Below are 23,709 nucleotides of genomic sequence, written 5' to 3' on the forward strand. Positions count from 1 at the left end.
TTTACTGTGACAAACAACCTTCGGCAAAGTTTATTAATGAGAACGGTATTATTTGCTTCAATTTTGCAAACGCAAACACCTGACTGAAACTATGTTTGTAACAATTTATAGCTTATGGAGATACTTCAACCCTTCGCTTACTATTGGCACTGGCAGCCGCCTGCGCTGCGAAATTCATTTCTTAAGTGACTTCAGATGATCACAAGATATTTGGCGTTATTTCATGTACATTTTACAACCTTGAATTATAATTCTAGTCAAACTCTTCTTCAGTTAAGAAATTGGCGTCTTATTGACATATGGTACTAGATGTGGTTCTGTTGAGACAGTCTCTTCTTGTTCAGATATTACATTGAATTTAAGGTCAATCAAGGTTTTCATTACAGATTTATTCAAATGCAGAATGCTAAAACTGTCTTATCATATCTGCTAAACAGCTACTGCATCTCGTTCGGCAGTTCAATATCAACCAAAGTTCTCTTCCGTTGGACCCATTTTAGTTCTGTTCGCACGTTATTAATAATGTATTCAGACGCTAACAACAATGCAGCGCAGCGCGTTTGACAGGAACACGGTACAATTAAGTACATTCAAAGTTACTTTATACGTTTTACGGAGCTAGGTCGATCTGCATAAGATTGTTCCCAAATAGGTACTTAAAAAAAATAAGGGAGTAGTCGACAATCAAGGAGAAATACTTGAATAAACAGTTTTTATACTGTAAAAATGTATCCAAATAAATAAATAAATGAATCGACATAGGTTAACGTTATTATTTTCAACATTTGTGAAATAGTTTTCTTAAAAATTGGAATGATATTTTTGTCATAAATGGTATTCGAATTATTCGTTTTATCGGAATACTAACCTCATCTAAATCCGGATAGTAAATTGGACGGATATCCGGATAAAACGGATATCCGGATATCCGGATTGCAAGCCCTAGGTGTGGACTATTGAGAATTCATGGAATCTAAAATGAAAGCGATGGAGTAAATTGTGAGCTATGGCATATTAAACATAATTTTATAATTGTAAAATATTAAACATATTTTACAATTTTGATTGAATTATGGGGTGACACCCACAATTTCCGCCCCGGGTGCCACCCATGCTAGCAACGCCACTTTTAGGAAATAATCGCCACGAAAGAAACAAAATGTACGTGAGCATTTTTTTTTGTGTCAACCCTATGGTGTGGGATGTTGTTGGAAAGGTCTTTCAAAATTAATAGGGGTTTTAGAGAAACATTTTTTGATAAAGTGAATTTTTTCGGAAATAATGGCTTTGAAAGAAACAAAATGTGTGTGACAAATTTTTTACCGTTTCAACCTCATAATGTGGGGTGTCGTTGGATAGGCCTTTCAAAATAAATAGGGGTCTTTAAACAACATTTCTTGAGAAAGTGAATCATTTCGGAAATAATCGTTTAGAAAGAAAGAAAAAGGTTTTTCCTTCTAACTTTTGAACCATCTGTCCAAAAAATATGAAAAAAATCATGAAAATAGTGCTTAAAAAACTCAATCAAATAAAATTAAAACAAACTTGATCAGTTAAGCGGTTTATGAGTTATCGCTAAAAGTCATCCCTTCTTATTTTAATTAAAAGCCTGGCAACCCTTATTTGTGACCGGATTTTCGCAGGCAACCCTATTATACCATTGTATTTGCAATAAAATTACCATCATTTTGATATATAATTCAAGCGTCAGACAGATGAGTGCAATTATCGATATAAAATCACCTCTTTAAACACGGCAACCACATAATAGTGACCGGAAAAAGATAGGCAACCTAGATGATTTATGTTGTACAAGTTGTATACTTTCCATTGAAACTTATTTCGTTCGTCAGACAAATCGGTGACATTACCGAAAAATTTTTTTTTCAAAAATTTATTAAAAATAACCTTGACCATATTTCTTTAGGCAACCCTATTTATTTATGTTCCGGAACATATTTTCTTTCATGTTTTCATAGTTTCATCCGTCAGACAAATTAGTGAAGGTCGACCATATGTGGGATCTCCTACTATTTGAGCACATCGACCGCAAACGTTTTTCATTTACCAATCATATTAAAATATGACTGGCCAAAAATACCTACCTAGGTACTGCAAATAAAACACAGTAATACAACGCCGTCAATCATTATTGACAACAGCAACTCCAATCAAAATGACAGGTATTAGATTTATAACTTTTATCAAAAAGATTCGAAATATTCGATTCTTTACTTCTAGTGCACCAGTTTACGGGCACAAATGGTATCCGGACACGGAGTTTGTGAAGCAGTTCAGTGGTCCAGCTATATTCAGCACACCTGAAATGGAGAAATATTACAAACCGGTCTATCATGGTAGACTTCCACCTGTAGAACGAAAATTGAAAAATATGTGGATCAACTTTGGGCCACAACATCCAGCCGCACACGGCGTGCTGCGACTGATCCTCGAACTGGATGGTGAAACAGTGGTAAGAGCTGTTCCCCATGTCGGATTCTTACACCGAGCCACGGAAAAACTCATGGAAAATAAACATTATAATCAAAGCCTGCCCTTCATGGATCGCTTAGACTACGTGTCGGCCCTTGCAAATGAACAGTGCTTTGCTTTAGCCGTTGAAACCTTAGCCAACATTGAGGCACCCCCCAGGGCGAAAGCGATTCGAGTACTCTGTACTGAACTTACTCGGATAGCCAATCACTTACTAAACGTAGCCGGCACTATTTTAGATTCAGGTGGTATCACACCTTTTTTTTGGACGTGCGAAGAGAGGGAAAAATTATACGAGATGTTCGAAAGGCTATGTGGATCTAGGGTTCACTGCGCTTACATAAAAGTCGGCGGCGTGTCGCAAGATCTACCGATCGGGTACCTAGACGACGTGTATGAGTTATGTAGTAAAATGGGAGAACGTTTAGATGAAATGGAGGACCTGGTAACGGGCAATCGCTTATATTATGCTAGAACGGCAGGCATTGGCGCTTTTAGTGCTCACGAAGCGATCAATTTAGGTTTCAGTGGACCGATGTTACGCTGCACTGGTGTAAAGTGGGACTTAAGAATCAATCATCCATATGATGGTTATGATCAATACGATTTCGATGTTCCCGTGGGAACGTATGGCGATTCTTACGATCGGCATCTTTTACGCCTGGAAGAGACTCGTCAGTCTTTGAGAATTCTAAATCAAGTCATCGATACTATGCCCGAGGGCGAATATAAAACGGACGATTCGAAATACTGTCTGCCAAGTAGAGTAGAGATGAAAACTTCTATGGAGTCTCTGATTCATCACTTTAAGTTGTGCACGGAGGGATATCCAGTTCCGCCGGGCTACACTTACACGGCAGTGGAGTGTCCGAAAGGCGAGCTCGGGCTGTACATGGTTGCGGACGGCACGTCGAGGCCCTACCGCGTGGGCATACGCCCCTGCTCGTACATCCACCTCGCAGGCATCTCAGTCTTCGGCAAAGGACTAATGTTAGCCGATATATCTATAATTGTCGCTAGCATAGATGTGGTTTTTGGTGACGTTGACCGTTAGATCTCAGTTAACTTTCATATCGGAAATAATATTGTTTTTTTTTGCGTGAAAATAATTTATTCAACAATTGTTTCCTTCTCGAGTTGTTTTATTGCGTTTTTCATAAGCAATTTCAATATTAATACTATAAATAAATAACATGTAGGTAGCTATATTACAACGGGTTGCTAATAGCGTAAAGTAGGTAACACAATTAGGTAATAAATATAAAATTAGAAATACTAATTCTAAAATCAGGTAGGTACCTATGTACTATACCTAGGTGGTAAGAATGTCTGCAATGGCAGGAGAATAATATAATAAGTAAGTAAATAGTAACAAAACAACTTATTAAATTCTTATAAATTATACAATTTAGGGAGATATTTGTGTTACATACTTGTAAGTATATTACCAATATCAAGAAAGCAGTGTAATTAAGCGAATGCGACCCTTCATTGCAGGCTCATCAGGTGCAAAATAGTATTACTGGTAAATAATAACAGAACACTCAATATATGGTTTGTAAATTACGCTTACCTATATATTCGAACTTTATAATATAATTACACAATTAAATATATAGACACATCCAAGAATACAATGTCATACATTTGGAATGCATTAGTTCCCATTTAATACCTGTATAGGTACTTGTTAATCTAGGTATTGGACCTGTATATAAAAATTAATAACATACTTAGGTACATATATTTTTCATACAACGCGTCCTTAAATATCGGTACACGAGTCTATACGAGTAGTCCTAACCATGGACCAATATATTATTGATACGTTAGCCCTTTACTTATGTACGATATACATATGTACGATATATTAAGTATAACATGTAAATATACTTACTACTTTTAAACATTCAGAGAGCAATTCAAGGCATGAAAATCATGAGATACAAGTATTTAATCATAAGTATAAAAGTCACACACACTACAACATTTACTACGAGTTGTTAGTGGATACTGTCGGCATCGTGGAGAGCAACTGCCGTGATAAGCAATCATGTAAGGATTTTTACAGTACATATGGTGCTAACTTTACCGCCCTTGTGCAGTAATTAGCACAATACGTGCCTATGTCGAAGGGCCATATGTACTGTAAAACGTTGTACAATACACGTGCGAAAAGGTAATTCGCAACTCGTGTCGATTTAAAACACTCCCTTCGGTCGTGTGTCAATTTATATTCAACGTTGCGAATTTCCTACTTTTCGCATTAGTATCGTAATCTACTAATACACCTCTCCTAAGGTAACTTTACCATTAAGTTGTTTTTTTAGGGTTCCGTACCCAAAGGGTAAAACGGGACCCTATTACTAAGACTCCGCTGTCCGTCCGTCCGTCCGTCCGTCTGTCACCAGGCTGTATCTCACGAACCGTGATAGCTAGACATTTGATATTTTCAGAGATGATGTATTTCTGTTGCCGCTATAACAACAAATACTAAAAAGTACGGAACCCTCGGTGGGCGAGTCCGACTCGCACTTGTCCGGTTTTTTTTTATATATTTAGTTGCGTATTGTGTATTTAAGTTAATTACTCTTGTGTGTCTCTGTCTAGTAAAATGGCTTGTTTTTACCTATAATTATACTGTCATACCTTTGCATGGTTGGCAACGCACTGATGTTTAACTTTTTAAATAGTCATGAATGTCATGATTACTTTGCGTAGCTGCACATTTATTAATTATTACTTAATCATTGTTAAAACTTGTGCTCACTAGGTATATAACAAGAAACAGTACATAATAAAAAACAGTACAACGTACCTAATACCTTTTTTTTTTAAATATATTATCAGACTGAAACGCAGTACCAACATAGCGGTATTTGTCATTTAAACGAATAAATTGTCGTTTAATAGTTTACCATTAGTTTACCTAAAATACTGTTATGTGTGGTTTATGACAAAACACATTTAGGTACGTAACAAAATGAAAGGACGGCCCTCTGCCTATTGGGATTCCCAAATTGGGAAGCACAATCACAGATATTTCTCATTCTACAGTACCCACAATATTCATAACATATAAGCGTACATATAGGTACATAAATCGTTGGTCCTTTTTTTATATTATTACATTCCTCATCACTTTAATTCATCCTTGTGACATTTTCTCATTCGACTCTACGTAAATACAGGAACATAATTTTTGGAAAAGCCTTAAAATGCATCCGGAGAGAGAGTGGTAACATTCCGGCTTCGACTGCCATTTGACGCCGAGGTAATAAACAGGTATTCCGCTGAGGAGTAAAGCGACTCCTATAGCCGTTTCCTTGGGTTGGTATATGGCCGGGACGAAGACCAGGAAGCCGATAGCGATGAGGAAGGTGAAGGGGATGGCGAGGTGCACGCGGATGGGGCGCGGGATGTCGGGCCGCGTGCGCCGCAGCCACAGCATGCCCACCACGGACGCGCCCACGGACAGCCACAGCGTTTGGGAGAAGTAGTTGATCAGCGCCAGGACGTTGCTTGTTGACAGCATGAGCAGGGAGAACAGGCACTGTAAATATACATAGGCTCATTAAATGTTGTACAAATGTTAAGCACGTATAATCTATGGGTATCTATTTATTTACGTAATTTGATATTTTGAAAATCAAATTAATTTGCGGTACAGCGCGATGTCATTTCGGTCGTAACTAGGTATTTTGTTGTCTGCAAGAATTCGGTAGAGATAAACGAACAGTCTAAAATTCTTTTGACAACTCCAAATGTTGATTGAAACCATATCGATATGCAGATTGTTCGCGTGAATATATGAGCCCAGCTTACCGTGAATAAGAGCGACGGTATGGGGGTTTGGCGCTTTATGTGGAAGAGCGAGAAGAAAGCCGGCATGTGTCCCTCCTGCGCGCCAGTCGCGAACAGCCTGGCCGACGTGAACAGCACGCCATTGACGCCGCCGAACGTCGACAGAGCCACGAACACGGGGATCACCCAGCTCCAAGCGCCGAAGAGACGTTCGCCGAATTTCTGAGGAGGTAGGTAAATAACGTCAACTTAAGTTAGGTATAAGTAGATGGTAGATTCATACATAGATTCGTTTTAACCCTTTAGTCCGTAGCGGCAACATACTTGCCATCATACTTAAAACGAAAACGCATCTCTACTATGAGAATTACGGTTCGAAATCAAATGACTAAGGAATGTCAGAGTAAGTGACTTTAACCAATGGGTCGAAAATACATATATATATATATATATATATATATATATAGTCAAAAAAGACCCAATGATCATGGGTTAAGGTATTACTATACGCCATCGAACCAGTCTACCGTTTTCTTTGCACGGTGACAACATTTCTCGTAGCACATTCGAGAATAGACCCACAATATGTAAATAACTCCACGTGTTCGCAGTTAAGTACCTTCCATGTTTATTTATTATGCAAAGATAATGTTAGTACCTACCAACTATAAATTGACCGCGGTGTAATAAACGGCGACAGGTCATTGATAATAGAGATATTATCAATCAATCTATTATTAACTAAGTGCTGCAACAGAGTTATTATTAAGACAAAGAAGATAACATACATTAGGCATTTTCCGCCCTACAAATGTCTATCATTGTTGCATTAATGGGTGCGGTAAATTATAATTCGTTTTTTTTAGCATTAGAAAGAACTTGTAAGAAGGTAAGCGATCTTGACATGTCTTTTAATTGAAAAACGCTTTATAAAAATCAATAACTATTACTTATGAAAGCGGAAGAATATAAAAGATCATATTAGATTCATAATTGTTACATATTTGCCGTAACTTATTTTTAAAATGTGTTTTTCACTTAAAAGACACATCAAGATTGTTTACCTTATTTCTAATGCTAAAAAAAACGAACTATAAACTATGTACCCACAAACATGCAGTACGTGTGTATAATTATGTATACCTACAGTGCCTATGCGGTTTTAAAAAGGAGTGTACAGGATTTTAAAGAGTCGGCAACGCGCATGTAAACCCCTGGGGACTAACCAAGATGACAGTCGTTCGCAGAAAAACGAAACGCTATCTGTCTCTATCGCACTAATTAGGAAGAGTGATAGAGCGGTGAGTGGGGCGTTTCGTTTCGTTTGTTTGCAATGCAAACGATTGTCATATTGGCTAGGCCCCCTGGAGTTGCAGGCTTCCATAGTCTACGGTGAACGCTTACCATCAGGCGGGAGGTATGCTTGTTTGCCACCAACGTGATTATATTTAAAAAAAAATCGTAGACCAGCACGGCTTCAATTAAAATACTATTGACGTACGAAACGAACGATTATAAAGCGCATATGGCAAAATTATAAGGGTAAATAACTCACTTATTGCAATATTTTGCCAATCAACATCATGGCGTTGACGTTGTAACTTCATCGCACTAATAATAAACTGAAAGCGATGTCGGCATTTTTATTACGCGACTGACCTACACCCACACATTGCATTTCGGCAGTGCGTGTTTAATAGTTAGAACTAGTAAAGGATTCTTCACAGATTAATAAATAAATTCATAAAGGCCTGGAAGGCAAAGCCTCGCTGCCATCGCTGGCATCCCAAAAAGCTCCTCAAGCGATATTGAACCTTATGTCTAAGGAAAGACTTTAGGTAGGTACGTTTTGACAACGAGGGTGTAGCCGCTGAAAATACTCTCTACAGATGTAGTGCATTATTATTTTCCATAGTATTTTTACGGAAACGTACGAACGTGTCATGCTATTTCAGTCAGTTTTGGTACAAAAAGTACTGACGTTGACTGAAGTAGCATGACAAATAACAAACGTTTCCGAGAAAATACGAAGGAAAACAATAATTATGCATTACATACATCTGTAAACAATCGCGCATCTGTACAAAATACAGTTCTTAGCGACGTCACGCCATAAAACTGCTAATGAATGTGAGCTATAGTCATAATGTAATGCGTCCTCACCCTTTTCTTTGGCGAATTCAGTATGTGTTACAAAACTTAGTTCCATCTGTTACGTTACTTACCACAGCTACAGCAAACTTCATCTCATCCTTGCTAACGACGGCGAAGTAGGCGACGTTGGCCATCGCGTAGATGATGGTGACCATGGGCATGGCGATCCATATAGCTCGCGGGAGATTCCTGAAACGTACACCACATACTTGAACATAGATCATAAAAATATTATGACTTTTATGGCTCGCTAGTGACATGGGGCGTAACAATAGACTGCTGAATTGTTTCGGGTTTATGAGTTGTTATTTTTCACATCACCTATTCGAAAAAGGGCGTGACTTCCCCGCTAGGAGGGATAGGTGGCATAATCGAATTTCACAAATTGATTTTATTCTGACATAATTTGGAGCACATCTGGAATGGACAAATAAGTATTAGCGAGATGCACTGCGAACTGCGGATTGCGATATAGGTATTATTTAAAAGTCTTAAAATGAAATTATTCTGTAATAGGCATATATAGATAAGTAATTTGAAATAGACCTGGCTTGAGCCATACTTTTTCTGAATACCTCTGGGTAGATAAATGTTTCGTACCTACTATTCCGTTATTTGAATTGTAAATAAAAGCACCTAGTTCACACTATCGAGGCTGGATGTGGAAATGACTCCCAGCGAATAGTGGAGAGATAAACGCTATGAATAATACATGTAATAGGACGAGTGTTCATGCCGTCTATTCTGATTGGTTGCTAGGGCGAGAGACTTCTAGGACCAGCCAGTATACCAAGACTCTTCTAATAAGTTTTTTGACAACAAAATTCATTTATGATACAAGCTTTTATCGCTGACTGTACTTTTCTTTCAACAAGCAAGTAATACCTACTCTTCGGCACAATTCTAACAAACCCAAACACAATTAGGTTGCGTTGTTTTATAACAGAGTTCCTATGGCCACCTGTGTCCATCATCAGAACAGCTCGATGGTACAATAATATTGCATTGTCATCCAACTTACATATGTTATGTAGGTATGTAAAGTTTCAGTTCAATCGAATAATGGGAAGTGGGTCTCGTTTGGACTGTAATTGGCGGTTTTCTGTGTCTCCAGTTGACGCCAGGACGCCACACGATGCGTAGCGTCACGTTTATTTTCCCATACGTTACGCTGTACGCAGTAAACGCCAATTGGCTATTACGCCTATTGATTATACATATATGTGCGTTACAGTGCATGGCGCCTGGCAGTCGCCTGCCAGGTAGTGCCAGCTAAGATACTATGGTTACTTCACAGTTGACAGATAGGTATCAAATGAAAATAAATTCACATTTTTGCTACACTGTGCGCGATTTTCGCTCTTAGTCCCACCACCTAAACACACACACCACACATAGCCAATGCGCGCCCGTGATCGTTAAGCTATTGGAATGACTCTGGAATGGGCATGGGCTACTACCCGCAGTCATAATATATCTTCCTCGCTTTAATATCGCTGAGTTAAAGAAGATGGTCTGAATAACTGACCCTTAATTACAGCAGGAATATGATCTCCTTTGTGTCAAGAAATTATAATGTTTTTTGTACAGTCGCCACACGGGATTGTTAATCGCGGAGCGTGATGGTACCTATGAGTCCTATGACATGAAATTATTATTAGTATCAAATCAAGTCACGGTTTCCCTTTCAATTTTATACGAGGTTACTTTACTATGTGCACTCACGATCAGTTTTCAGGGACAGCCTTCACTGAAAAAAATTTCACCAGTGATCGAAAGTAATCGAGGTTTAGGAGGAAAACATTCACCAATTTTAATTAACTGATAGTTTGATAACTAATTATTGATTACCGGATTTCAGATTGTAATCTATTTAAAGGGGTTAGGTGAGGTTTCAATCCGAAATAAGTAGTGTCACTCAACATTGTTAATTATTAAAATTCTACAAAACATATTATATTTGTCAAATACATGTAGTTAAGTAGACAAATAGAATACTTTTTGTCCTAGTAAATAACCTAGCACCGGTATTATGTTCCTAATGGACGCCCAATGAAACCTACATTAACTGAAAAGCAAAGCTGAACAGACGAACGCACTTAGGCTTGTTTGAGAATCTCTCGAGGGATCTACTTCGAAGAATTTAAAAGTCGATTCTTTACACAAACACTGTTTTAATGCGGACTCTTTATTTTGTTTAGACTGTCTTATTTTATATTAAACTTATTTTACTATATGATTAAGATAAATAGACATTACTTTGAATAAAAAACGCAATGCTTTAACAGCACTAATATACTATTATCAGACATCGTAAATTTAAATTTTATAGCATTTTCGGTGCAGCGGAGTGGTGTTAACGGAATTGGTATAAATTATTTCAACCCTAATTATTAATTAGCTTTAATAACATTAATATTAACCTTAATTTACCATTTCAGTTGGTATTATCTATACCAATTCCGTTAACACGACTCCGCTGCACCAAAAATGCTAGTGCTATAAAATTTACGATGTCTGATTATTATGACATTATAGTACATAACTCGTTTCTAAACAGGAAAACCACACAATGGTTTACAAGAAATTATTCGCCTTCCATTCTTATGAAGTTTAATAATCCCCTTATTATTAGGTAACCCCCCTTGTTAAAGTTAGTTTAACTAACTTTATGTTAAGACATTAGAGGGACTAAAAAATTTAACCACCATTTGCCGTTTAAATGATAAATCGAAAAATAAGCAAAAAAAACGGGTTGCACTCCGGGAGTGCCGCCAGAAGTGAAAACTCAATGACTAGTCCAAAATGTCTGCAGCACTATGTATAAGGGTCAAACAGATCACTGTGTTATGTCTTTCCTGTAGACATACACAAGAGTTAAGGGCTATAAAGGTTAATTTTCTTATTTAACCCTTATCCACGTGAAAAGGTCCTCCTTTTATTTAGAGAACTATGATAAAATCATTGCTTACATGCCCACAAGCTGTTAACTATTGCCCACAGGAGAGAAAAATGTACTGTTCGCGATAACACACTAGTTTTCTCTCCTGTGGGCAATAGTTAACAGCTTGTGGGCATGTAAGTAATGATTTTATCATAGTTCTTTAAATAAAAGGAGGACCTTTTGACGTGGATAAGGGTTAAATAAGAAAATTAACCTTTATAGCCCTTAACTCTTGTGTATGTCTACAGGAAAGACATAACACAGTGATCTGTTTGACCCATAATTGACCCATCCTCCTTTCTATTGGAAAACTTTAGTTCCGAAATTGCTGGCCAGTGAGCTTAAATTTGTAGCGTTAATTGTTTAAAATTCGAATAGAAATTGTAAAGTTACCTTGCAGACCTCGCATCTAAATATATTTGGTCATGTTATTTTGAGTTTTATTTACCAGTACTAGAGTTCACTTTTATTAGCGATTTCATTAAGATGTAGCTTTATTGAATTATATTGGAATAGTACATTATTGTCGAGGCTCGGAAGCAGCTACTTGCAGGCTGAGGATTCGTTTTAAACGGACGACCTTGGGAGTCCGTTTAATTGAATCCGAAGCCAGCAAGTAGCCTTCCAGCCGAGTCATATATAGTGCTTTTCTCAAAAATGGTGCAAGAAATATAAATATCATAGAAATATTTTACAAAAGCAACGTTCTTACGTATATATTTTCACGGAAAAAAGTAGAAACAATTGAAAAAATTAGCTTTGCCGCCTTTTTATTTTTTTTATAAAAAAATAGAAGTGTATTTTTCTGCCGAAAATACGCCAACCTATTTGAGACAGCTAAATAGTCGCGGTACTAATCATCTGTTTGGCTGTTTAATGGGCCTGTGCCTTCATTTGATATGGCCATTTCAACTTTTAAAAGGTTTGGAACTCGACAAATAATGGAATTTGTATGCAACATTGCAGTCCCAAAATCGAGACTGCAATGTTTTTAACTTTTTAATTTTTGACTGACCATAAACTACGCGCTTCGCGACCTATTTTTTAAACGGCAAAGTCGACTTTGCCGTCCATTTTTGAGAAAAGATATAAAGTTATGTAAGTGTGAGATCCTCGTATTTCAGCCCGTACAAGATTAGAACATTGAGCTTTATTGCTTAATATAAAAGTCCAGTTTTAAATAATTGACCTGATTATGATACGTTATGACTAAAGTTCTTTGGTGAATAACATTGTCCGTCACACATGACGTCAACGCGTTACGCGTTACGCTGTCTCGAGTTTATCATTTTTTTCCCCACCTCAAAAAGTGCTCAGCGCCGCGCCGCTAAAGAAGTTTTCACTTCAATAAAACTAGGTACCTACTTATATGACAAAGACCAAAAGTTGATTAGAAAACACAATTCCGGGGTTATGATGGCGTCACTGGATGGTCGACGCAGTCTTAAGCATTAATGTCATGTAACTATTTATTGTTTTATAAATAGCTCAATAAGCTCAACCTGATTTTCTACAAACGAACGAATAAACAAAAACTGCACAAGTAGGTAATTCCTCAATAACGATAACGTCGATAACATAATACCATAACAATAACAGTTAAGTGTAAATATTAGGTATTCCTTAGTTAATATTAAATATTATCTGAAATATTGGCATAGGTAGGTAGGTAGGTACCTACTATTTTTATCGTCGGCACATTTTTATCGTGTGCCTCAAGAAATATAGCCACATCATTATAAGAATGGCTGAGCCCGGACTTGTCCCTAGTGGGGGAAGATCGTGCCTTCACGTAATATCGCTTATAAATAACGCTCGTTATTTGTTCCTCTAGTTTTGAAGCTTCATTAAATTACAAGTACCTAAGTATGGTGTCCTGTTACAGTCAAAGTGGACTAATGGAGTGAATTGGATGTGACCTTATCAATAGTTTAATAAAAAGTGTTTGTAGTTAGGCGATGATACGAATTTCAGGGTGCGTAGCCAATATGCCAATCGTTTACGCTCCGTAGCGAACGAAACGAAACTGTCACTGTCGCACTAATATGGAAGAGTGATAGAGAGAGAGATTACCGTATCGTTGAACGATTGGCATCTTGTCTAAGCATCCAGTAGCCTTACTACTTCCTTAGCAGTGTCAAACTAACATAGGTATTCGCTAACGTCTGCGTAACTTACTTATACTATACATCTCGCTCGCACTACGCGAATAAGAGCGAAATCCATAGAAAGTTATGTTACGCTAGCGAATAATGTCAGTGTCAAACTGGTGGTAGCTGTACAGACCGTTCACTACATAATATTATATTATCTATAATCTGTATCTTTAGGTACTTAAATAAAAGTAAACAAATAATTTGTACATTTTCGGGTAGTTATAACATTTATTGGTTAACCAACCTAATACAAAACCGCCTGGATCAGTCACTGGACGACCTAACTTTAACCTATATTATTTGATCATGTAATGTTTTCAACTACCCTCAACTGGCTTAAGGAGCCATTTGAGGGTAGATTTTGTTTACCTTTATTTAAATACCTAAAGATACAGAGTATAGGTAGGGGAGGTCCTCTTTCGGTTAAACTGTTATTTGAACTTACTTGTACGGATCCTGTAGCTCTTCGGTGACGAAGTTGAGATAGTTCCAGCCCCCGAAGGCGAAGAGACCAGAGTAAAAGGCCAGCGCCACAGTCCCAGCTGTGTACTGGCCCTCCCATGCGTTTTCAAAGTTTTCCGTGTGCCCTGTCAAAATACATTCTCATTTTAACCAACTTCGAATAGGGCTAGTAAAGTTAATGTTTATTTAGGTATAATTTGAGATACCTAACGCCTTTAAATTGCAATTAAGGTTAGACGACAGGTATTACTATATATATATATATATATATATATATATATATATATATATACCTAGGTACATAGGTAGGTATAGTAAAATATAACCACCCCTGAATCCTAACATCAACTTGTTTATGTTATGCGTATCGTTTGTGGCCATGACGCAAGTACGAGAAACTTGACGGTACGGTATTAAAGGAAATAAATAAGGATAATGTAATATTCATTAAATTTGTATTACTAATCATTTTATGTAGAGCGGCTGTGGAGCTGTACAGTTGGTTTGATTTTTTTAGTTTATAATTTATTGACAAGGAATAAATAATAGCAGATAGCCCTGAAAAAATAGTCGAAATTTCCTGTGAGTAAACTTAAGGCGAGGTATGCCCGAGGAAAATTTTCAGATTCTGTCAAATTACCCCATTTCACACACAAGCACACTTCACGCACACTACCTCACTTTACTGGGACAGGTCAGTGACCCATCCTGTTTTTTTTTTAAATGCAAATGAGAGTATTTTGAGTTTCGTGTTAACCACTAGCCTCCTTTGAGGAAGAGAAACTCTAAAAAAGTTCCATTGAAAGAAGGAAGAGAAACAATATATTTTATCTTACTCTCCTTGTCTGTTCATGTCACATGTGACGTATTTAAATGTAAATTAACTAAAATCGAATTCATTAGATACGCGTACTAAATAAACCGAATAAATACAGAAGTCGTCAGATGAAAAACGTTATTTAGGTACTACTCTATTCAATAGGGCTTTCGATAAGGCTCAATGACAATTTCATTGAAATCATATGTGTATTCCGATGATCTTATTATTATATAACTTACTTACCTTAGCGTAGCTTCAATCTGTATATATTTAGTTGTAGTACCTAGCTAATAAGAAAATTTTTCATGCTTATTCAAGTGAAATTTAGGGGAGAGCGGGGACAGACGTAACGGCGGGTGGAAAGGAAAGTAACTATTGCTCTGTAGGTTTATCTAATAAACAAAAATACCACTCCGCTGCTATTAGGTGATAGACAAAGGCGCCCCCTTCACTTGCATTTAGTCGAAACGGGCGCCACGTGGTTGTGTGAGAGGACGCAACGTGATTTTTCGAATCAAAAGTACGTTTTTTCGACTTTTAGTTATTTTATCTTTACGTTGTATTAAAATACATACATTTTCTGGGTATTTGCATATCTCCTAGAGTGGCATTGTCCGGCTCTCGGTCTCTACGGTAAGTGGCGGGGAGCCGGGAGACGGACAGACATAACGAGCCGTTGAATGGCGGCGCCTCAGATTTAACGGTGGGTTGAGGTTGAGTGGCGCGGCCATTTTGGAAAAATATACGTGAAGTGGTGGGGCCTCCAGGGTGGTCGCGCGTTAGAAATATGACCATTTCTCAAAAAATATGTATGAATTATATATATTAACTATGTATTATTGAATTCAGCATAAAATGGTTTATTTGATTGTATACCAATGAATTACATTCTATTTTATGTGAATTATGCTGGACTTGGTCAAATCTCATATTATTACCAATTTTTTTCTACTTTCATGTATAAAAATACGTATAATTAGGAAATAAAACAATTGATTGTAGAAAAAGCAGTTTTTATGACAAAACAATACATTTAATATGATTCACACAGTTCTAACAAACTTTATTTTACGCGGGAATTCGACCGTTAAGGAATACCATCCTTGTTTATTGACGAATGCATCTTGCAAGAGTGAGCAAGCAAGGCATAGTTTTAACGGTTTTATTTTAGGCGCGAAATACGATGTCGCACAGAGGCCGGGAGACGGTCTCTGCCACTCACGGGCTTGTTATGACGGAACCGTCTCCCGGTTCGCCGCCAATTAGGGAAGTGTCCGGCTCCCGCCCTCTGCCACGCAGGGGCATATTTAAAAAAATGGCCGCGCCATTTCTCCTACTCTTCAACCGGAGGCCCTGCCACCAGAAGGGATATTGATTATTGATTAGCTTGATTGCAATTTATTTTCTCGAGCACGTTCCGTTTCAAAGATATCTTTCATGTTTTCAGAAAAATGCGGTCGGGTACAAAAGTAACAAAGCCGTACAGGTACAAAAGTAACATTTACATCCCATACAATATATACCTATATCTAATATGGTGTCACATGCTTAATGCGTCAATGATGATTTAAACGATGTATGCCATATTTGTGAGTGAAAAAACTCTGACCCTGAATTATCTGAGTAGAAAACATGTTTATAACAGAATAATTGATCTCATCACTTGAAATAAAAATTCGGGCAAGTGCGAGTCGGACTCGCGCACGAAGGGTTCCGTACCATATAAAAAAAAAAAACAAAAAAAAAGCAAAAAAAAAAACGGTCACCCATCCAAGTACTGACCACTCCCGACGTTGCTTAACTTTGGTCAAAAATCACGTTTGTTGTATGGGAGCCCCATTTAAATCTTTATTTTATTCTGTTTTTAGTATTTGTTGTTATAGCGGCAACAGAAATACATCATCTGTGAAAATTTCAACTGTCTAGCTATCACGGTTCGTGAGATACAGCCTGGTGACAGACGGACGGACGGACGGACGGACGGACGGACGGACGGACGGACGGACGGACGGACGGACGGACAGCGAAGTCTTAGTAATAGGGTCCCGTTTTACCCTTTGGGTACGGAACCCTAAAAACAATTTCTAACGAGGACTTAATATTGATTTATTTTCTTAAAATGCTAATGTTTATGTAGTTAAAATGCAAATATTAAAGTGTGTGATCAATAATAATTTACATATTTAATTAGTACTTTTTTGATTTGATATAACTATCATATTATATTAATTACAGCCCACTGTGTCTTGTTACTTTTGACCCACACGTGTTACTTTCTGCACGCCAACGGGGTCATGAGTAACAAAAGAAGATTTTTTAGTCACTCTGGTACTTACATACAAAATACACAATTATAAGGTTAATCAAGATGTTAATGTACAGAACATGCAATGAAGTTATATATGACTACATTAATTTCATCAATATAATAACGGTTAATAACGGTGTCTTTCCGTGACCACAGCTGGTGCAACTCAGCTGAAACGTCGGAATTAAAGGTAAAAACAATGAAATCATATCGCGGTAGACCCGTTTGTGTAATTAAATATAATAACGGTTAGCCAGAAACTAAGGTCAAAGTACAAAGTGTTGCGTTTCTCCCCGCTCTCCCCTACGCATCCAAAATTACTGTCCACCTATGTTCATCACTACATTTTTGCAAACATATCGTTATCTTCATCAATAAATAATGTCCTGGCAGGGTGGAAATTTAATTTTGGCGGATTGTTTTTCTCTGCATCTGACTGTACAGCTACGCCAAATTTTTGGTAAACTTACGGTTATATGTTCAGAATCTGAATCTGTGTAGTTATTTAGTACGAAAATACTGAACGAAGATATATGGACATTCCTCTGGTCCTTGAACTACGTCCAAAAGAGAGGTATGGGCACTGTGAATTACATCTCGCTTTGTGTGGTAGGACACAGCACAGCGGATGTCATTCCAGATCTAGAGCAGAGCTCAACCTTACAGAAATCTGCAGCCAAATAACACTAGATCCTACTCATAGTATTGTTCCTGCCGGTGAGTATGGTTATCAACGAGGGTGCGGAGGGTTAGGCACGGCAACGCGCATGTACCTAACACCTCTGGAGTTGCAGGCGTCCATAGGCTACGGAGACTGCTTACCATCAGGCGGGCCGTATGCTTGTTTGTCATCGACGAGGTATAAAAAATAAAATTAAATATGCACAGAATATAATTTAACTAGAAACTTTGTTTTATTTTATAGTAAATTTGGATAACAATCGATACATAGACAATCACAGTAAACCAGTCCGCAACGGTATTGGCCTGTAAGCCTCGTAGGCAAGTATATCTCGGCCTCACGAGCCGCAAAAACTCACTAGGACTGAGGCTAGACCATAGTCGTTTATTTATTCTTGATTTCATGAAGGTTTGCAGAACAGCACGTAACCGCATTATATATCTGGGCGGACCTCACAGCAACAAAATAGGTGTACCGCTTCAAGATTTTCAAGTAGTACACGAAATATTTACATATCGTTCCGTATTATTTGAAGGTAATATTTGAAGATCAAAAGTTCTCTAACATAAATAAAAGATCACAAAATTGTCATCACAATCAGTTCATTGACGTTGACGTACAGAAGTCACATGGGTACGTTTTTAAAATTACGCAATATTAGGTAATACCAGCATAATGAAAATTAACTCCAATCAGTAAGTATTAGTCTTCAAACTTTTTTCATTTTAAGCGGGTGTGGCGCACCGCAATGCTGGCTGCCCACAAACCGTCTACGTCAACGAGACAACGAGTCAATGTCATACACAACTAAATTTTCCTTCGTACGATACGGAAGCTAAAATCTTATTTGCAAATCAATTGTAAATTAATCATTGTAAATATTCTCTCATTATATGTAAATATTCATCCTCTCTATCTCCGCGTATTATTTCATAGAAATAGTGCTCTAGACAAGAACACTAAATTGGTGACCCGCGACTTTCAAAATTTTCAAAATGACCGACGAATTCGAAGATTCCATTTGCAAGAAAATAGAGCCCGAACGATCAGGTGCTGCGGTGGATCGGTTAACCATGAGGTTACCACCATTTTGGGCAGAAGATGCGGAAGTTTGGTTCGCCCAGGTCGAGGCGCAGTTCGCCGTTTGGGGCGTGAAAGCGGATTCAACGAAATATTTCCAGGTTATCAGAGAGCTAGATCCCAAAACGGCTCGAGAAGTACGGGATATCATAACGAAGCCCCCAGAAACAGATAAATACGAAAAGTTGAAAAAACAATTGATCGACCGACTGTCAACGTCGCAAGAAAACAAAAGACGTCAGTTGCTGCAATTTGAAGAACTTGGAGATAGGAAACCAAGCCAATTCCTTCGTCACCTTCGAGGATTAGCTGGCGATAGTGTCACTGATGATTTTCTCCAAAGTTTGTGGTCCACTCGCTTACCTACTCAAGTGCAAGCGATCATCGCGTCTCAGAAGACGGCTTCTTTAGACGACATCGCAATCCTTGCAGACCAAATCATCGATGTGACACCTTGTTCTTCTTTTAAGCAGGTTGCAAGCATGACTTCGTTCGAAGACATGTTTAAGAAGATGGAGCAATCTATAACGGCGCGCATCCAGAGCGAAATGACGCAACAAATTGCTCAGCTAAGCACCGGTAGCAGCAGCGGTCAGCGACGTTCGCGTTTTAACAGCAGCAGGTCGCGCAGTCGTAGCAGATCGAAGTCACACGGTCGGTATCGAGCTGTCAAATCAGGTATGTGCTGGTATCATAGTCACTTTAATACCAACGCACGGAAGTGCATTCCGCCGTGCAACTTTAAAGCGGAAAACTAGCAAGACAGTCTACCGTGGCGGCTGCTGACTGTCCCCCTACTACAACCTGCCGCCTATTTATCACGGACAGAGTAACTAAAATTCAATACCTTATTGATACCGGATCTGACCTTTGCGTTCTGCCACGCAATTTTATGCCTAATTGCAAGTCGCCTGACAACTACTCGCTTACTGCCGCTAATGGTTCGCTCATACATACATACGGCATAATCAAGCAAAAGTTAGACATAGGATTACGCAGAGACTTTATTTGGAACTTTGTCGTAGCAAACGTAAACAAACCTATACTTGGCGCTGATTTTCTGGCACATTATGGTATTCTTATCGATTGCAGAAATAGAAGACTACTTATTGACAGTTTAACAACTTTGTCGACTACGGGACAGCTTAAGCACTGCAACCAACCCAGCGTTAAGGCAATTTCGGGTGACAGTGAGTACCTACCACCGCTTGCTAGCAGAGTATCCCAGCTTAACGAAACCATCTGGACTGCCGCGAGAGGTAAAGCATTCCACTGTTCACTACATCCGAACTACTCCAGGTCCTCCTACCTTCTGTAGACCACGCCGCTTAGCTCCAGATCGCCTGAAGATTGCTAAGGAGCAGTTTGAAGAGATGCTTCGCGACGGTGTAGCACAACCGTCTGATTCACCGTGGGCATCAGCGCTACATATGGTGCCAAAGAAAGGCAATGGTTGGCGGCCGTGCGGGGATTACCGCGCGCTGAACGCACGCACTATCCCTGACAGATACCCTGTCCGCCACATAGAGGACTACGCACATCGACTCGCTGGTAGTAAAATATTTTCAAAAATAGATTTAGTTAAAGCTTACAACCAAATTCCCGTATACAAAGATGATATCTGCAAAACTTCAATTACGACTCCATTTGGATTGTTTTCCTTCCCATTCATGCCATTTGGACTCCGAAACGCTGCCCAAACCTTTCAACGGTTCCTGGATGAGGTGCTCAGAGATCTGGACTTCGGTCCCCAGGCATAACACCCGCCTGGAGAGAGTACTTTCTATACCTCTTTTGTTTTCTTGCGACGTTGACAGTCGGTCGATCAATTGTTTTTTCAACTTTTCGTATTTATCTGTTTCTGGGGGACTTCGTGTACTCCTACATCGATGACGTGCTCATCTATTCTAAAGATGCCAAGCAGCACTTAGATCATCTACGGCAAGTGTTCGATAGGTTCCATGAGTACGGTATGCTCATCAATGAATCCAAATGTTCTTTTGGTCAGAAAGAAGTCACATTCCTAGGATTTACTGTATCTGAAGAAGGCACGCGTCCCATCGACGAGAAGGTAAAGGTTATGCAGGAATTTCCTCCCCCAAAGACCGTCGGTGGCTTACGCAGGTTTCTCGGCATGCTGAACTTTTATAGAAGATTCGTTCCTCACGCTGCCGAACACCAAGCCCCTCTTCACGACATGCTAACTGGACCTAAACTGAAAAGTTCGTCTCCACTAACTTGGACAGATCAACAGTTAGAGGCATTTCGGAACTGTAAGTCTAGTCTTGCAAACTCTACATTACTGGCTCATCCCATTATGGACGCAGAACTCGCTCTAGTTACTGATGCTTCAAGCACGGCCTTGGCCGGCGTTTTACAACAGCTGGTGCAAGGACAGTGGCAACCGCTTGCTTTCTTCTCAAAGAAGATGACACGGCAACAGACGCAATACAGCGCGTATGATCGGGAGTTGCTCGCTATATATGAAAGTGTCAAACATTTCCGCTACATGGTTGAAGGCAGACATTTCGTCATTTATACAGATCATAAACCTATCACCTTCGCCTTTCAGCAAAAAGACAGGAAATGTTCCCCGAGACAATTCAATTACCTTGATTTCATTTCGCAGTTCACAAGCGACATCAGACACATTTCCGGGAAAGACAACATCACCGCTGACACGCTCTCCCGTATCGAGACCATTGCCGTGCCACCAGACTTCGAAGCCATCGCGCAAGCTCAGCAGGAAGACCCAGAACTACAAGAACTTCTTGCCAATCGATCTTCGTCACTGAAGCTTGAGAAAGTACCCATACCAGGTACCAATGTTTATTTATATTGTGACACGTCTCAAGCAAAGCCACGTCCGTTTATCGTCAAGCAGCATCGCCAGAAGATATTTAACACCATCCATGGCATGAGTCATCCAGGTACGAGATCCACAATCAAACTTGTTACTCAGAGATTCGTGTGGCCATCTGTACGCAAAGATTGCGGTACCTGGGTACGTGCATGCGAATCGTGTCAACGTGCTAAAGTGCAACGTCATACCTCCTCTCCTCTTGGAAATTTCAAATTACCAGAAGAAAGGTTTAGTCATGTTCACATTGATCTGGTCGGCCCATTGCCACCTTCATCAGGATTCCGTTACCTTTTCACAGCCATTGACAGGTACACACGGTGGCCGGAGGCAAAGCCACTGTCTGATATCACGGCTGAAACGGTAGCCCATGCGTTCTACGATACTTGGATATCGCGTTTTGGTTGTCCTCAAACCGTAACTACTGACCAAGGACGTCAATTTACCTCACGTATGTTTAAGGTCTTGGCAGAGCTTTGTGGTGCACAGCTGCGTCACACGACGGCTTATCATCCTCAAGCCAATTCGATGGTGGAGCGTCTTCACCGTTCCCTGAAAGCTGCAATCATGGCCCACAACAGCACGAGGTGGACTGAGGTGTTGCCGATCGTCCTACTCGGCATAAGAAGTGCGTGGAAGGAAGACATCAAATGCTCAGCTGCAGAGATGGTGTACGGTGAGCCTTTACGCATCCCGGGTGAGTTCTTTCATTCTCATACCTCAAACACCCTGCAGCCTGATGATTTTGTCACTCAGTTGAAACGCCAGATGTCACACCTCAGACCTGTCCCCGCATCAAGGCACGGAAACAAATCAGTCTTTGTTCACAAGGACCTAAGTTCATGCAGCCATGTTTTCCTTAGACAGGATGCACTGCGTGGATCACTAGAACCGCCATACACAGGCCCATATCGCGTTCTAAAGAGAACGGACAAGACCGTCACACTGGACTTACTACGAGGACCAGTGACAGTCTCCATTGACCGCGTCAAACCAGCCTACATGCAGAACGACACAGCTTCACCTACAGGCATAAGTGCTAGGCCTGCTCAAGCTGTTGTCCCGGTGAGAACCACTCGGTCTGGCCGGAAAGTAACCTTTCCTTCTCATTTACAGGCAGGACTCTGATTCTCCCAGGGGGGTCCTGTGGCGCACCGCAATGCTGGCTGCCCACAAACCGTCTACGTCAACGAGACAACGAGTCAATGTCATACACAACTAAATTTTCCTTCGTACGATACGGAAGCTAAAATCTTATTTGCAAATCAATTGTAAATTAATCATTGTAAATATTCTCTCATTATATGTAAATATTCATCCTCTCTATCTCCGCGTATTATTTCATAGAAATAGTGCTCTAGACAAGAACACTAAACGGGGTTTCAAGGAGCAAATTACTTAAATGATTTTAGAACCGTATTGTTTTAAGATAGTTTACTGCGTTTTTCAATAATTATCCCCCGTAAACAACAACAAATCAAATTTAAGATGAGACTCGAGCTCTATGTGATGATAATTAATTTACCCTATTTTTTAAATACAATTTGTCTACTGGTATACTTTTTCGTATACGTATATGATTTAATGTCAAAATAATTGCAAAATCTAACTGTCAGTTTAGTGCGCCCCGCGATAGGACCGCCTTCGTTCAAGCCCAGCGGGCATCTGATCAAAGAAGTTGCGTGCACGGGACCGCTGATATCATGTTTTTGAACTTATTTATTTAATGTTAAATTAAAAAAAAAAGTAATCGCGGAATTCGCTCAAGCATAAAATTGCGCGTTATTAGAAGCAGTTTTCATATTTTTATCTTTTGTGCACAAATTGTTACGAATGTTTAAAGTCCGTTTTAGACCTATGTTCGTGATCGTTTTCTATCGAGCAAAAGTCAAAAACTTAGGATTCGAATCGCGGAAGTCACTAGAAAAAGCCCTCAAGATTGCTAA

The 23,709-nt window shown here is 39.2% G+C and overlaps 2 protein-coding genes across 2 annotated transcripts in view; one reads left to right on the forward strand and one right to left on the reverse strand.

The window, feature by feature from the left end:
* The first annotated feature begins 2,155 nt into the window (after positions 1 to 2,155).
* Positions 2,156 to 3,624, forward strand: LOC134790678 (NADH-ubiquinone oxidoreductase 49 kDa subunit-like). Its single transcript, XM_063761574.1, has one exon. The coding sequence runs from the start codon at positions 2,177 to 2,179 to the stop codon at positions 3,545 to 3,547; it is 1,371 nt and encodes a 456-aa protein (XP_063617644.1). The 5' UTR covers positions 2,156 to 2,176; the 3' UTR covers positions 3,548 to 3,624.
* LOC134790677 (large neutral amino acids transporter small subunit 2) overlaps positions 3,583 to 23,709 on the reverse strand; it is a 47,665-nt gene continuing 27,538 nt past the window's right edge. The window contains exons 4-7 of the mRNA XM_063761573.1: positions 13,997 to 14,138; positions 8,523 to 8,640; positions 6,319 to 6,519; positions 3,583 to 6,046 (exon numbers count right to left, since the gene is read on the reverse strand). Coding sequence (XP_063617643.1) covers positions 5,642 to 6,046; positions 6,319 to 6,519; positions 8,523 to 8,640; positions 13,997 to 14,138 — 866 coding nt within the window. The 3' untranslated portion in view covers positions 3,583 to 5,641. The remainder of the gene's footprint in view (positions 6,047 to 6,318; positions 6,520 to 8,522; positions 8,641 to 13,996; positions 14,139 to 23,709) is intronic.

Source organism: Cydia splendana, chromosome 5, assembly GCF_910591565.1.
Source record: "Cydia splendana chromosome 5, ilCydSple1.2, whole genome shotgun sequence".
NCBI classification, from domain to species: Eukaryota; Metazoa; Arthropoda; class Insecta; order Lepidoptera; family Tortricidae; genus Cydia; species Cydia splendana.